Source organism: Terrapene carolina, unplaced genomic scaffold (genome assembly GCF_002925995.2).
Source record: "Terrapene carolina triunguis isolate 2854851 unplaced genomic scaffold, T_m_triunguis-2.0 Scaffold212, whole genome shotgun sequence".
NCBI lineage: Eukaryota > Metazoa > Chordata > Testudines > Emydidae > Terrapene > Terrapene triunguis.
Genome location: NW_020664563.1, coordinates 10,440,753 through 10,453,347, shown reverse-complemented (window position 1 = coordinate 10,453,347; position 12,595 = coordinate 10,440,753). Strand labels below are relative to the sequence as shown.

At 49.6% G+C, this 12,595-nt stretch overlaps 1 protein-coding gene across 1 annotated transcript in view; it reads right to left on the bottom strand.

Moving 5' to 3' along the window:
- Positions 1-9,978, bottom strand: part of LOC113407550 (BMP/retinoic acid-inducible neural-specific protein 2-like) — a 29,117-nt gene extending 19,139 nt beyond the window's left edge. The window contains exon 1 of the mRNA XM_026656183.1: positions 9,716-9,978. Within this exon, the coding sequence (XP_026511968.1) occupies positions 9,716-9,978 (263 nt within the window). The remainder of the gene's footprint in view (positions 1-9,715) is intronic.
- Positions 9,979-12,595: the final 2,617 nt, after the last annotated feature.

Here is a 12,595-nt window from a genome sequence, read left to right as displayed (position 1 = left end):
AGATCCGTCCTCTTCCAGCCACAGGCGTGGGGGCCATGTCTCGGCAGAAGCCTTATGTCCCTTGCCTGGGGTACATGTCTCTCTGGAATAGCGTCCCTCTGCTTTGACCTGAGGGGGGGAAGAAACCTCTTGGCCCCATTTCCTCACCACAGACAAAGCCTCCTTTGCTCTGGCTAATGGGTCGGAGGGGCAGACACTCCTGCCATCAGGGGCTGTGGGCTAGGCCTTGGCCTTTGTTGGATGGTTAGTGGTATGGACTGGGCACCTGTCAGAGGGGCTGAGTTTTGGCCTTGAGGTCTTGCTCCTATGTCAGCATGTGTGAGGGCTTAGGAGGGAGAGATGCTTTATTCTGACAAACCTGTTATACCCCATACATGGTCAGTGTCCCGTCCTCATCAGCAAAGCCCCCCCATTCCAGTGCTGGGCCCCCATACATCAACGCCCCTAGGTCCTGTCCCACAGTAGGTCCCTGGCTCTTCCTGTGCCCACACACTGCCAAAGCACTGACACCCTGACCTGCCTCACCTCTGGCTGTGCCAACCCGAGCATTGCCCCGCTCCCCCAAGGCACCTCAGTCCTGACCTTTAGCAGTGCCTGCTCTTCCAGCTCCCCAATGTGATTTAATCAGCACTCCCGCCTATTCCAGTTCGTGGCCATGTGCTAGCTTAGCATGTGCCCCACAAGCCTCCCCCACACTTGATTCACAGGGGACCAACAGCAAATCTGAACGCTAGGCTCCACCCAGAAAACAACAGCGCGAATCCCCAATGCCATGCAGGTCCTTCTCAGAGAGGCTCTTTAGATCCAAGTGCAGAAGGCTCTGTCAAGCGGAGGTGGATTAGCTTACCCTGAGTTTTGCTGTTGTGCTATCAAAACAAATCCAAAGGGTTGCTAGCTGATTACATGCCTCGGAGGAGCTGAGAGACAATGGTTGCCTTAATCCATGTGGGGTTCTTTCTTCCTGTCTCACCTTCGTCACCAGCATTTTCTCCAGAGACCTCTGGGTCCCACAGCAGCAGCATGGAGGCCAGGGTGGTGGTGGTGAAAATCAATCCCCTGAAGGCACCAGGATTCATAACAACAAGCTGATCACAGCACTGGCAGCAGCTGCTTTGTTTGTTGTCAAAAAGGGCCTTGTACTAGAATCTCTGCTTTTCTCTGCCTTTCAAAAACCACCTCCCCGGCTGTAAGGGTTTTGTACAGAAAAACCCCATATAGTCTTTTAGAGACAATTAGGTGCATTCTGATGCTCATTAAAGTGAGAAACTGACAGCACTGATTAGAGGAAGGCAGAGTGTTAGGCAAGCAATGTGCAAGATTCCCACGCATGCAGCTCTGCCAAAGTGCTTCCATCATGACCCCTGCTATTCCAGCCCTAAGTTTTCTGCTGGCTAGAAACATCAGATGCATCTAATTGTGGGTGGGTGGATGGGAGAAGGAAGAGGACAGTGAGCAAAAGGGGAGAAAAAAGCCCATCAGTGCCTATCTGAACAGCCTCCCGAGGTTAGAGGCTGCTAGGGTGTTATTAATCAGCAAACCCAACTGGTGTCATCACCCCCCCTTTAACTGGAATTCTCACTGTTTCCAGTACACGCCTCCCCAGCTAGAGCTGACCTTCAATTAATAGTTCCCCAGGCTGTTCTGCTCATTCATGGCTAGTGCAAGAGATGGTTGAAAAAAGGGAAAGATTTTTTTCATGAGTGTTTTCAAAATGTTCTAAACAATTTTTCTTCTGACAGGTTCTAAAGGGTTTTCATTTCTTCGGAATATTTTGTGAAAATCTGTATTAAAAGTTATTTTGGTTTCAAAATTTTTCACTTTTTCCTCCAGTTTTTGGGAACCGGGGGTGGTTTGTTTTCTGTGTTTTGCCCTCTTTCTCTCTTTTCCATTTTGCCACTAAAAAGGGAAGAGAAAAAGAGAAATAAAGGGGAAAATGAAAACTTGGACATGTTTGGATTTGGGGTTGTCCTGAAAAATGGATAACTTAAAAAAAAAAGCCCCTGGGCCTGTGATATTTACATGCATGTAAAATGCTACGTATAATATTATACATTGTATTATACCTTGCCCACAAAATGGGGTCCTAGTTTGTGACTGTTGCATATAAATAATTACTACACCACAAAAACCTCCAATAAAAGAACATTATTAAGGTTGCAAAGTCAATTGTTCAAAAGTTAGGAAATGCTAGAATTAAGGTTGCCTGTCTCACCTTATTTTGGTCCCCTTGTGCATATGCTGTATGGTACAGTCTTTAATTATGTGATCACATACTATTTTTTTCCCCCTGGAGTCCTGTCTCCTTCAATGCACAGGATGGACAGTCCTCACTGAAGGAGCAGCTAGCCAATATTTTGTTTTCTCCTCATTGTTCAATGGGTAGCCTCTGGCCTTATTTACTGCACACTATTCCAACCCTGTCCGAAGATAGAATTATTAATTAAATGGGCTTCTCTGTGGTGCTTGTCACTACAGTATAGGAGTGCTTCACAAATATTAATTCATTGTCACAATACCCCTGTGAGATAAGGGAGTATTATCTCCATTTTCCAGATTAGGAGCACACAGAGATTAAAGTAAAAAATAATCACTAATTTAATAGATACCTAGGGCCCAGTTTTTTAGAGAATTTAGTATTAATTTATAGTACATTATGTGTTTAAAGCGCAGCTCCCATTGACTTCAGTTGCAGCGGTGCATACTCAGTGCTTCTGCAAATCAGATCACAGGATCTCAATTTGGGCACACAAGAAAATGAGGAATACATAATTAGTGGCCCTCTGTGAAAAGTTGGGTTTAGGTGACTTGCCCAGCATCACACAGAATCTCTGTGGCAGAGGAAGGGATAGAATTCAGTTATCCAGGGCAGCATCTGACTGCCTTAGCCATGAGACCATTCTTTCTCTTCTTGCAATCCCCTGTCTCCTTCACTACACCATTCCCAATTCTGCAACAAATGAGGCAAGGTCCTACAGGCAACGGCCTCCTTCACTACACAGCCTGATTAGTCTCCAGAGCAGATCCATGCCACATACCAAATGAGGCAAGGGTTTTGTGGAAAAAAATTGTATGTGATCCTGTAATTAACAATGGTATCATAGTGCATATGCACAAGGGTGCCAAATTAAGATTACACACCAAACTCAATACTGGAATTTCCTAACTTTTGAGTGCTTGACTTTGCAACCTATGTCATTTTTAATGTGTGTGATTTCCTGGGTTTTTAAAAAAGCAAACTGAACAAACAGAAATTCTGTCACGTGGCATCATATTGACACCCCATATGATTCATTGCAGTCTGACATCACGCCCGCATAAAATAATGGAGCGGCTAATACGAGACTCAATTAATTAAGAACTAAAGGAGGGTAATATAATTAATGCCAATCAACATGGGTTTGTGGAAAACAGATCCTGTCAAAAGAATCTGGATATATTTTTTGATGGGATTACACATTCAGTTGATAATAGTGTTGATGCAATATACTTAGACTTTTGTAAGGCATTTGACTTGATACCACACAACATTTTGATTACAAAACTAGAATGGGACCAAATAAATATGGCACAATTTGAATGGATTAAAAACTGGCTAACTGATAGATCTCAAATATAACTGTATACACTGAATCATCATCGAGCGGGTGTGTTTCTAGTGAGGTCCTCTGGGGATCAGTTCTTGGCCCCAACATTTTTATCAATGACTTGGAAGAAAACATAAAATCATCATTGATAAAGTTTGCAGATGACCCAAAAATTGAGGGAGTGGTAAATAATGAAGGGGACAGGTCACTGACACAGAGTGCTCTGGATCACTTGGTAAGCAGGGCACAAGCAAACAATATGAGTTTTGACACAGCTAAATGTAAATGGGTACATCTAGGAACAAAGAACATAGGCCATACTTACAGGATGGGGCACTCTGCCCTGGGAAGCAGAGACTCTGAAAAAGATTTGGGGGTTATGGTAGATAATCAGCTGAACATGAGCTCCCAGTGCAAGGCTGTTGCAAAAAGGGCTAATGCAATCTTTGGATGCATAAACAGAATCACAAGTAGGAGTAGCGAGGTTATTTTACCCCGTATTTGGCACTGGTGTGACCACTGCTGGAATCCTGTGTCCAGTTCCAGTGTCCACAAATCAAGAAGGATGTTGATAAATCGGAGAGGATTCAGAGAAAAGCCATGAGAATGATTAGAGGATTAGAAAACATGCCTTACAGTGACAGACTCAAAGAGCTCAATCTATTTAGCTTAACAAAGAGAAGGTTAAAGGATGACTTGATCACAGTGTATAAGTACCAGCCTGGTGAACAAATATTGGCTAATGGGCTCTTCAGTTGTGCAGAGAAAGGGATAACAAGAAGCGGAAGCTAGACAAATTCAGACTGGAAATGTGTGTATTTTTAATAGTGAGGGTAATTAAGCATTGAAACAACTTCTGAAGGGTAATGGTGGATGCTCCATCACTGGAAATCTTTAGGTCTTTGGGTGTTTTGCTAAAAGCTCTGCTCTCAGAATTGTTTTTGGGGACGTTCTCTGGCCTGTGTTACACAGGAGGTCAGACTAGATGATCCAGTGTTCCTTTCTGGCCTTGGAATCTAGGAATCAGCAGGGTTGGAACCCTTCGCTCCCGCACATAGATCTCTGCCACTGGAGCTGATGGAGGAACTGTAGTAGTAGTAGGTGGATAGCAGTATTAGTATTAACCTCTTTCTGGACCAGCACTAGAAGGGGGGGATGGGACAACTTGCCAGTGGGTTTCACAGCTCTTTGCTGACAGCGGAGGAATGACATGGCTCAGGAATTTTGGGTTCCATTCCAGGCTCTGGACGAGTGTGTGCTTTAGTGGGCACAGACTCTTCTGCATCTGTTTCCCCACTGCCCCAAGCTTGACCGTTTTGCACCGTTCCCTCCAATCTGTCTCTGTCCCAGTCCTGTTTCTTCCCCACTCCTGGCTCCTAATTCCAGTTCAGTTTGCCTCACATCGCTAGTCCCAGTCTCCACTCTCAGGCCTCTCATCCCAGTCCTAGTTTCCTTGCTCAGCCAGTCCGAGTTCACCTCTCCCAACTCTTAATCCAATCTGTCATCTCTCCTCTGGCTTTAGCCTCCAGTCAGCCCCTGCCAATCTGCCCACCTCCCCTGTCCCCAGTGGCTCCCTGACCCAGCTCATCATCTGATCTCAGTTCCCCCTCACACTCACTGGTTCCCAGTCTCTCCCTCATTTCCTTCCTCAGCTCCAGTCTCTCCTGGCTCCCACTCCAGTTTCCTTGCCTAGCCACTCCCAGTCTTTCCCCCCCATCCCAACTACCAGTCACACTTTCTCTCCCCTCTAGTCCCAGTCTCCTCCCAAGGCTCCTGGTCCCAATCTACTCCCTCAGGTCCGCCGCTTGTCTCCTCTGTATTCAAACCAGGCAGCTTCCTCCGCTGTGGGGCTAGGCCGAGCAGGGAGGTCATGGAGAGCACAGGAGAGCCCAGATCCCTGCTCTCGGTTCCAGTGCCCATTCTGGCCAGGCCTGGCATGTGGCAGCCTGGAGCTGCAGTTGCAACAAAAGTCCTGCTCAGCCCCAGGTTGGAGCATGTTCAGTGTGGATGAAATCTTCAGGGAATTTACCTTTGAAGCGCTAGCCAGTCTCTGTACAATACCTCTAGGGAGGAGGGGGTAGATTAGATTGGTCTCCATGGATTCTGTGCTAGCTCCCATTGTGAGGGTCGCCTGGGCTTTGTGACATGGACTCCTGCTGGTTCAGAACTGAACGGAGACCCGCCAGAATCCTTTCCCATAGGCCACCACATTGATCCTGGGGTTATGACTTTGGGTCGCCACTTACCACAGCCCACCTGAGGGCCAGGGCAAGGGGAGTCAGTTCCATCATCCCCAAGCCCATGTGCTTCCCAACACTCCTGTCATTTAATCCAGATGTCTGGGGCGGGCCATGGCTGAACCAGGCAGGAAAATAGGTCCTCAGAAGAGCTATTTAAGGGTGAAATCCATGACGCCCTATGCAGGAGACCAGCACAAAGCCTAGGCACCACTGAAGCCTGAGGACTTAAGCAGGGCTAAAAGTGACGTACAGGCCACGTCCGTTTCACCCCTGGTGTGAGGAAGTCAGGGATTCTCTGTGCCAGTGAGGAATCCAGCTGAGCTTCCAGCAGGTGACCGGACAGGTGCACAAAACACCACCCAGATTTCACTTCCCTAATAGTTTTGTGCTCATGCTTTCCCAGTGAGCAATGTCCCCTCCAATAGCCACCCAGCCCTGGGTCCCCTGCCCTCTGTACACTGGTGCTAACAAGCAGCTCCTTTCCCCACTTCTGTCACCCAAACGCGCTCTGGCACTGCAGTGACAGCCGTGGCAGATTAAAGTGGAGTTTTCCCAATGCTGAGAGCAAGATGCTGATTGCCTTCAAATAGTCATCTTTTCTTTTCTTTTCTCCCCCCATCCCTGCCCCCAGCAGATACTCTCTCTGTGCCTCACAGACAATCATGGTTTTTGCAACTCGCCTTCTCTCCAGAACCTGCTCTTCTGAAAGGGTGTAGAAATTAACCCTTTGTGTGCGGCAACAGGGTGAAGATGCCTTGTCTCTTCTTTCTCTCCTGGAGGAATCCTGTGAGACGCCTGGGTTTCACTTGGACAGAATGGGGCAGCCTTTTCCTAATTGCTGACCCAAGACTAGACTGGAGCAAGGACCCATCTTTCCCCTGCGTTGTGTCCAGCGTGCAAGGGTGAGGAAGTATCACAGCCCCTGTGCTCAGGACAGTGGAAGGAGTGCTCCCTCCTACCACCCCCCAGGGACATGGAAGGGGGAAGCCAGGGCTCCATTTCCCCTCTTTACTGATCACTGCAGCTGGCTGGGCAGATTGTGGGGGGGGAGAGGAGGAATATGCTAAACCATTCTAAGAGATGGTACAGGGAGGGTGCATGTGTAACCCATGGAGCGAATGGGGCTCTATGTCCCCCTCTAGTGGCTGCTCCACATCAGAGGCTAATGGCCCTACTATAGCCTCTCATGCTTTTAGCTTTGTAAGTCCCAGGCTCAAACCCCAAGTTGGGGGAAGGGCTGTACTTTCCCAAGCCAAATCTCTCCCTGAGGTAATACAGCTCCAGGTTGCCCCTCAACGCAGGCCATTGTGCCAAGCACCCACCCTGGCCCATCGCTGCGAGAACGACATGCTAACAGCCTTTCCCTGCTGCGCACAAGGGCGTTGAAAGATTGCATTCTGGGAGCTGGCCAAGCACTCAGAGATGCTCAGATGGCCAGGCTAGAGCCATGAAAAGTGGTGTTATTGGAGCTATAACTGTTATTGCTGCCTATAAAATGATCCAGCCCTTTATCAAAGCCCATCACGCTGCCTGACTTGCTCCTGCAAGGCTCAGCGCCACAGGCCCCCCTCTGCCATAAGCTCCATGAAGAACCTGTCCCCTGTTTGCTCTACATATGCAGTCAGGATGGCCTATAAATAGCACGTCTTTTCCAGTGCTCTCTGAAGTCACAGTAAGGTCTGATGGCATCACGGGGTTATTTGCCTGCCTGGTTTTTTTTTTTTTCTTTCTCAATCACATTTAGCTTTGGTTCAACCCGCTTGTGCACTGAGCTGCCTGCTCTGGATTCCAAGGCCTGGCTCGCTACTGCACCCATCAGAATTCATCTTGCTCCTGCCCGGGATCAGCTCTGTGCCAGCTGGTGAGGCGAATGACACTGAAGCCTCACTGATTTGCACTTGCTGGCCCAGATTATGCTGAGTACAGGGGAGAGGGGAAGGAGGAGAGCTTTTGGGAGCCAGTTGTGGCCAGTTACAGCTTCCTGAATCTCTGCCCTTGGACTCAGAACAGTTTAGAGCAGCATCAAACTGCACCAGCTGGCTATGGCCCCATAGGGACCACATGGCAGCTGGAAACTGCCAAAGGACTAGGCATATTGGTCACTCCACTTGCTGCTTCCTTCCACCTTTACATTGACATGCCCTCTGCACTACTTGGGATATCCCCAAGAAAGCATGGAGGGCGGTTTCTTCTCCCTTGGCATCCCCTGAGCGGCACCCAAGGACAGAAGATCTGAGAATCTGGCCTGTTGGCATTATTTATTTCTAGTAGAAGAGAGGCTAGAGACTGCAACTGAGATTAGGGCCTCGCCATGCCCAGCCCATAGTGTGAGCCAGTCTCTGTCCTGAGGAGCATTGGGTCTGAACAGCCTGGCTTAAAAGCTCATGTCTGACTGGGACAGGCTTTGCCAGAGTTAGTGACTCCATGAGTAAATGAACAAAGACAATACCTAAAAACCCACCCTGAGATCTAGCATCCCCAAACAGGCTTCGTTCAGTTATTTAGACAAAAGGGGTTCAATTATGTATGACAATATTTCCTTGTTAACTAGCTCCACCTCTCAGTCGGCTGAAGCCCCAGGGTGGTCAGTGGAGTATAGCAGGGAGGTTAGCAAGGGTCGGGTGTATTTGCTTTGGAAACTCCTTGGGCCTAATCCAGCCCTAGCTTTAATGAATTTGATCCTTTCTATTTAAACTGCAAATCCAGGGCCAAACACCACTTGCAGCCGTGTGTGTCATTGAGAAGGGCAGAGTTTGGCTCACACTGGGTGATCCTCTAGCGCAGTGGTTCCCAAACTTTAACAACCTGTGAACCCCTTTCACAAAAATGTCAAGTCTTGTGAACCCCCTCTTAAAAATGAATATTTCCAGGGATTTTCTCCTTTACCTGAGTATAAATTATAAAAGGCAAATCTTGGAAATATAAAATTTGTTTTTGTGACATGCTTATTACACACTATGTATTATTAATTATTATTTATCATTACAGTATTTTTATTGCATTATGAAAACGGCAACACTCTTCCAAGGTCTCACTTTCGTAGCTTGTATCACTTTGAATAAGCCTGTTATAAGACAAGGCTCCTATGTTTCATCAAGGAGTATGGGATGTGAAACAACATGAAGGTATTTAAGAAGCCAACTCAAAGAGTTCCTCCTACACAAGAATTCAGGTCTTGAGCAGTCCAGGCAAACAATGCATGTTACAACAAAGCTTAAACTTGTTCTTCATAATAATTTTAAAAACAATACTAGCTGCCTATTTAATTTTAAAAACAGCAAAAAATATCAACCTTCAAGACTCCTTATAAGAAATGGAAAAGGAGGTGAAGTCTCCCCAGTGTGATAGATCTGCTTGCTTTGATCTGCTTAGCTCTTGGAAGTCTAGGGGCTCCGGGCTGTTGGCCCCATGCTGCCTGGGGTCCCTAGGGACAAGTCTGTCCGCCATTAGGGAATTTTTCCACGAGAACCCCCTGTAACATTTCGTGAACCCCCAGGGGTTCACGAACCCCAGTTTGGGAACCACTGCTCTAGCGTTATCCCCAGTGGTAATGTACAAATGCGCATCAGAGCAGCAGAGTTGGGACAGTGGCTCCTGAGGATTTGCCAGGATCTGTTTGCAGTCACCCAATTCATGGGAGGGCGATGGGGGAAGAGTCACCCCATGGGGGCTTACATGGGAATTAAGAGGTGAACAGCACTCCTATCCGAGCAGATCTGTTCTATTCCACTAGAGGGCAGCAATGCACACACGTGCGCATACACATGCTAGCTTGTCATATTTGCCTGCCCCACCCCTGTCTCTCTTTTCTCCCCTCCTCTCCAAGCGCATTCACCTCGCCCCTGTAGAGAGACAGCCCGCTAGGGAAGGAACGCCAGCTCCCCCTCTCACCTGTAGATCCTGTACCTGGTGGTGAAACCCTGCCGGTAGCGCTCGGCGAAGTCGGTGTATTCCTGAGCTCGGTGAAATGGTCCCCGGTCGGTGAGCAGCCAGTCCAGCGGCGCCTGGCCGGGGGAGGAGGAGGCGGCATGCTGGTCAGGCACCGGGCCGGCAGCGGCGGCGGCTACCAACCCCCGGCAGCACAGACTCAGGACCAATAGCGGCAATGCCCATGGGACCATCAGCCGGAGCCCTTCAAACTGCTGCCACCTCATGCTTCTCCTGCGCGCTTGGCTTCTTCATTCTCTCGCCACTCTCTCCCCCTCGGCGCTCCTCAGGACCTCCGGCGCTGCAACGGCACGAGGGGAAGGGCGTTAGTGAGAGAGACCGACAGGCAGAGAACCCACTGGTAGCCTACATGCTCTTATGCTGGGTACTGGGGAGAAACACATGGCAGGCACATAGCTAGGTCTGAAACCTGTTGGTGGCTGTTTGTTCTACCCTGAGTTTGGCACTTGTCAGTGTGTTTGGCACTGGTGAAAGGTGCTGGACTCCAAAGTCCTCTCTTTACCAGAACAACTACCACTGGGCAATATCAGGACAGGCTTGCCCCACGCTGCCCCACCAGCGTAGCTCAGGTCCCATGAGTAGGGGAAATTCCTTCTCCTTGGCCCTGTTCTGGCCTTGAGCTGTGGCTGCTGACCAGAGTGCCCCGGGTCTCGACTGTGGGATGGTGATGTGGGTGGTGTAGAAAGACGCAAAGGGAGAAGGTGCAGGGCTCCAGGACAGGGGGAATTCACTGGGTCTGGGGACAAAGCTGCAAAATGCAATACCACTTTGACAGATTCCAGAGGGCATCGGGCATGCCACTCCCCCCAGTTTCATCCAGTTCACTAAACGCCCTGCCATTTGGCAAAATGGCAGTGTCGTATCAGGGAAACGTTTGCTGTTCTCCTCCAGTCCCCCTGCCTATGGTGACCTTCCGAGACAGGCCTGGCCCAAAGGAAGCTCCTTGTCCATCCTGCCACAAGGCATTTTTGCAACGTGTCACTATGGATGTGACCTCTTGGGCAGCTCCAGTGGAGATTTCAATGGGCTTCCATGGATTTAGGAGCTGAGACCTAGCGTCTCATCTCAGGGTGTGCATCCAACCCCGAGGAGTCATAGCTACTTGCTTGGGGACCAGTTCCCTTTAGCATCACTGTATCCCAAACCATGCTCGGCTTCTACCTTGCTCCTCTGTGGCACCCTTCCCCACCCTCCCTCCTTTGCTGCATGGATGCTCCTACCCTCTGACTGGACCTGCCATGCACACAGAGGAGTGGACTCGTGCTCTGGACGGGGTGCACAGTCCCGAAAGCCGCTATCTAGCATGTGCTCACTCTGCACAAACCTACTGCGCCCAGCTTATTCCTTTGGTCCAGGGTTCTGATTGTTGAGGAAATGAAACGCTCAGTAACAGCGAGGGGAACAATGTGTCAGCATCGCAGCCCTGACTGCCAAAGCAACTAGACAAATAAAAAAAACCCAGACAGCCAGAAAACCAAACAAACCAATAAACTGTTGAAGAAACGTGTATCACTTCCAACCAAGGCCAGAGCTCTGCAAAACAGCGCTTCTATTTAGGCACCAAAGTGGTTAGAAAATTGGGCCAGGAGCATCCCTCTGGGAGTGGCTGGGTGGCAAGTGCTTTGTAAAGGTCACTCTCACGGGAGGGTGCTGAGCACTTGACAATTTGGTCCTGAGCGTCTTCTTTTCCTGGGGATGGTACCCGATGTCCAGTCCAGGCAGGCAAAGAAATCCTCTTTCACAACCATTTCCTAAGTGCATTAGCACATAGAGAAGGGCGGGTAAAATGGGATTGAGGGGCCCCTTTATCTGTTTAACAAGGCAGCCTGTCGCTTTCAGGGTCAGCTGGCCCGGTCCAATTAGCCCCATCTGTGCCATAATTAGCTGCCTCTCCTCCTGAGGAGGTGGGACTAATGGGGCGGGTGTGAGTATGGCAAACAGCTGGGCTTTGTAAAAAGACTTGAGAGGCACAGTTCGGGGAGCAAGCTGTGGTAGTGACTGCAGAAAGCAGGCGCCTCTGGCAGGGTGTGGCACCCACAGGGTGCAGCGTAGGTTCCTGAGATATGGCCTGCAGGCAGGTCCCTGAGAGAAGCTCGTGGGCTCCACGGGGAGGGAAGGCAGTGGGGGAAAGCTGCTAGGAGAGAAAGAGCCTCTGGAGAGAAAGTGCCCTGCTAAAGGAGCAAGAACTCTACAGGCCTGTGGGAGTAGGGGGCAAAGAGCAGGGAACTCCAACGAGTGACAGACTGAGAGAGAGACTCCAAAGGAAGCATCCTGGGATCCAAATCTCTAAAAAAGACAGAAAGCCTTCAAGATAGCCTAGAAGGGGCAGAGAACTAAGCCCACAAGGTGGGTGGAAGAACAAGACTTCTGTTATCCTGGAAGGGGCCTGAACTTGAAAGGTGACCTGGCTGGAAGGCTGGTCCCCAGAAGATCCAGCCTGTTGCAGAACCAGCTTGGCTGACAACCGGGTTCTGCGACTAGTGGCAGCCTTTATTTACACTGTATTGGTTCTGCCAACAAGGGATCTGATACTGGAGCAGCCTTAGTGAGAGACCAAAGTCTCCCATCCATCTGGTGGCTGGCTGGGTCAGCATTTTGCTCATAACCAGAGCTGACCTCAAAGGAAGACCCTCATGGCCCCTTGGCAGAGAGTGACCCAATAGGGGTCGTCCTGCCAAGGCCGGCTCCAGGCACCAGCAAAGGAAGCAGGTGCTTGGGGCGGCCATTGGAAACGGGCGGCACGTCCGGGTCTTCGGCAGCAATTTGGCAGCAGGTCCCTCACTCCCTCTCAGAGGGAAGGACCCGCCGCCAAATTGCCGCCGA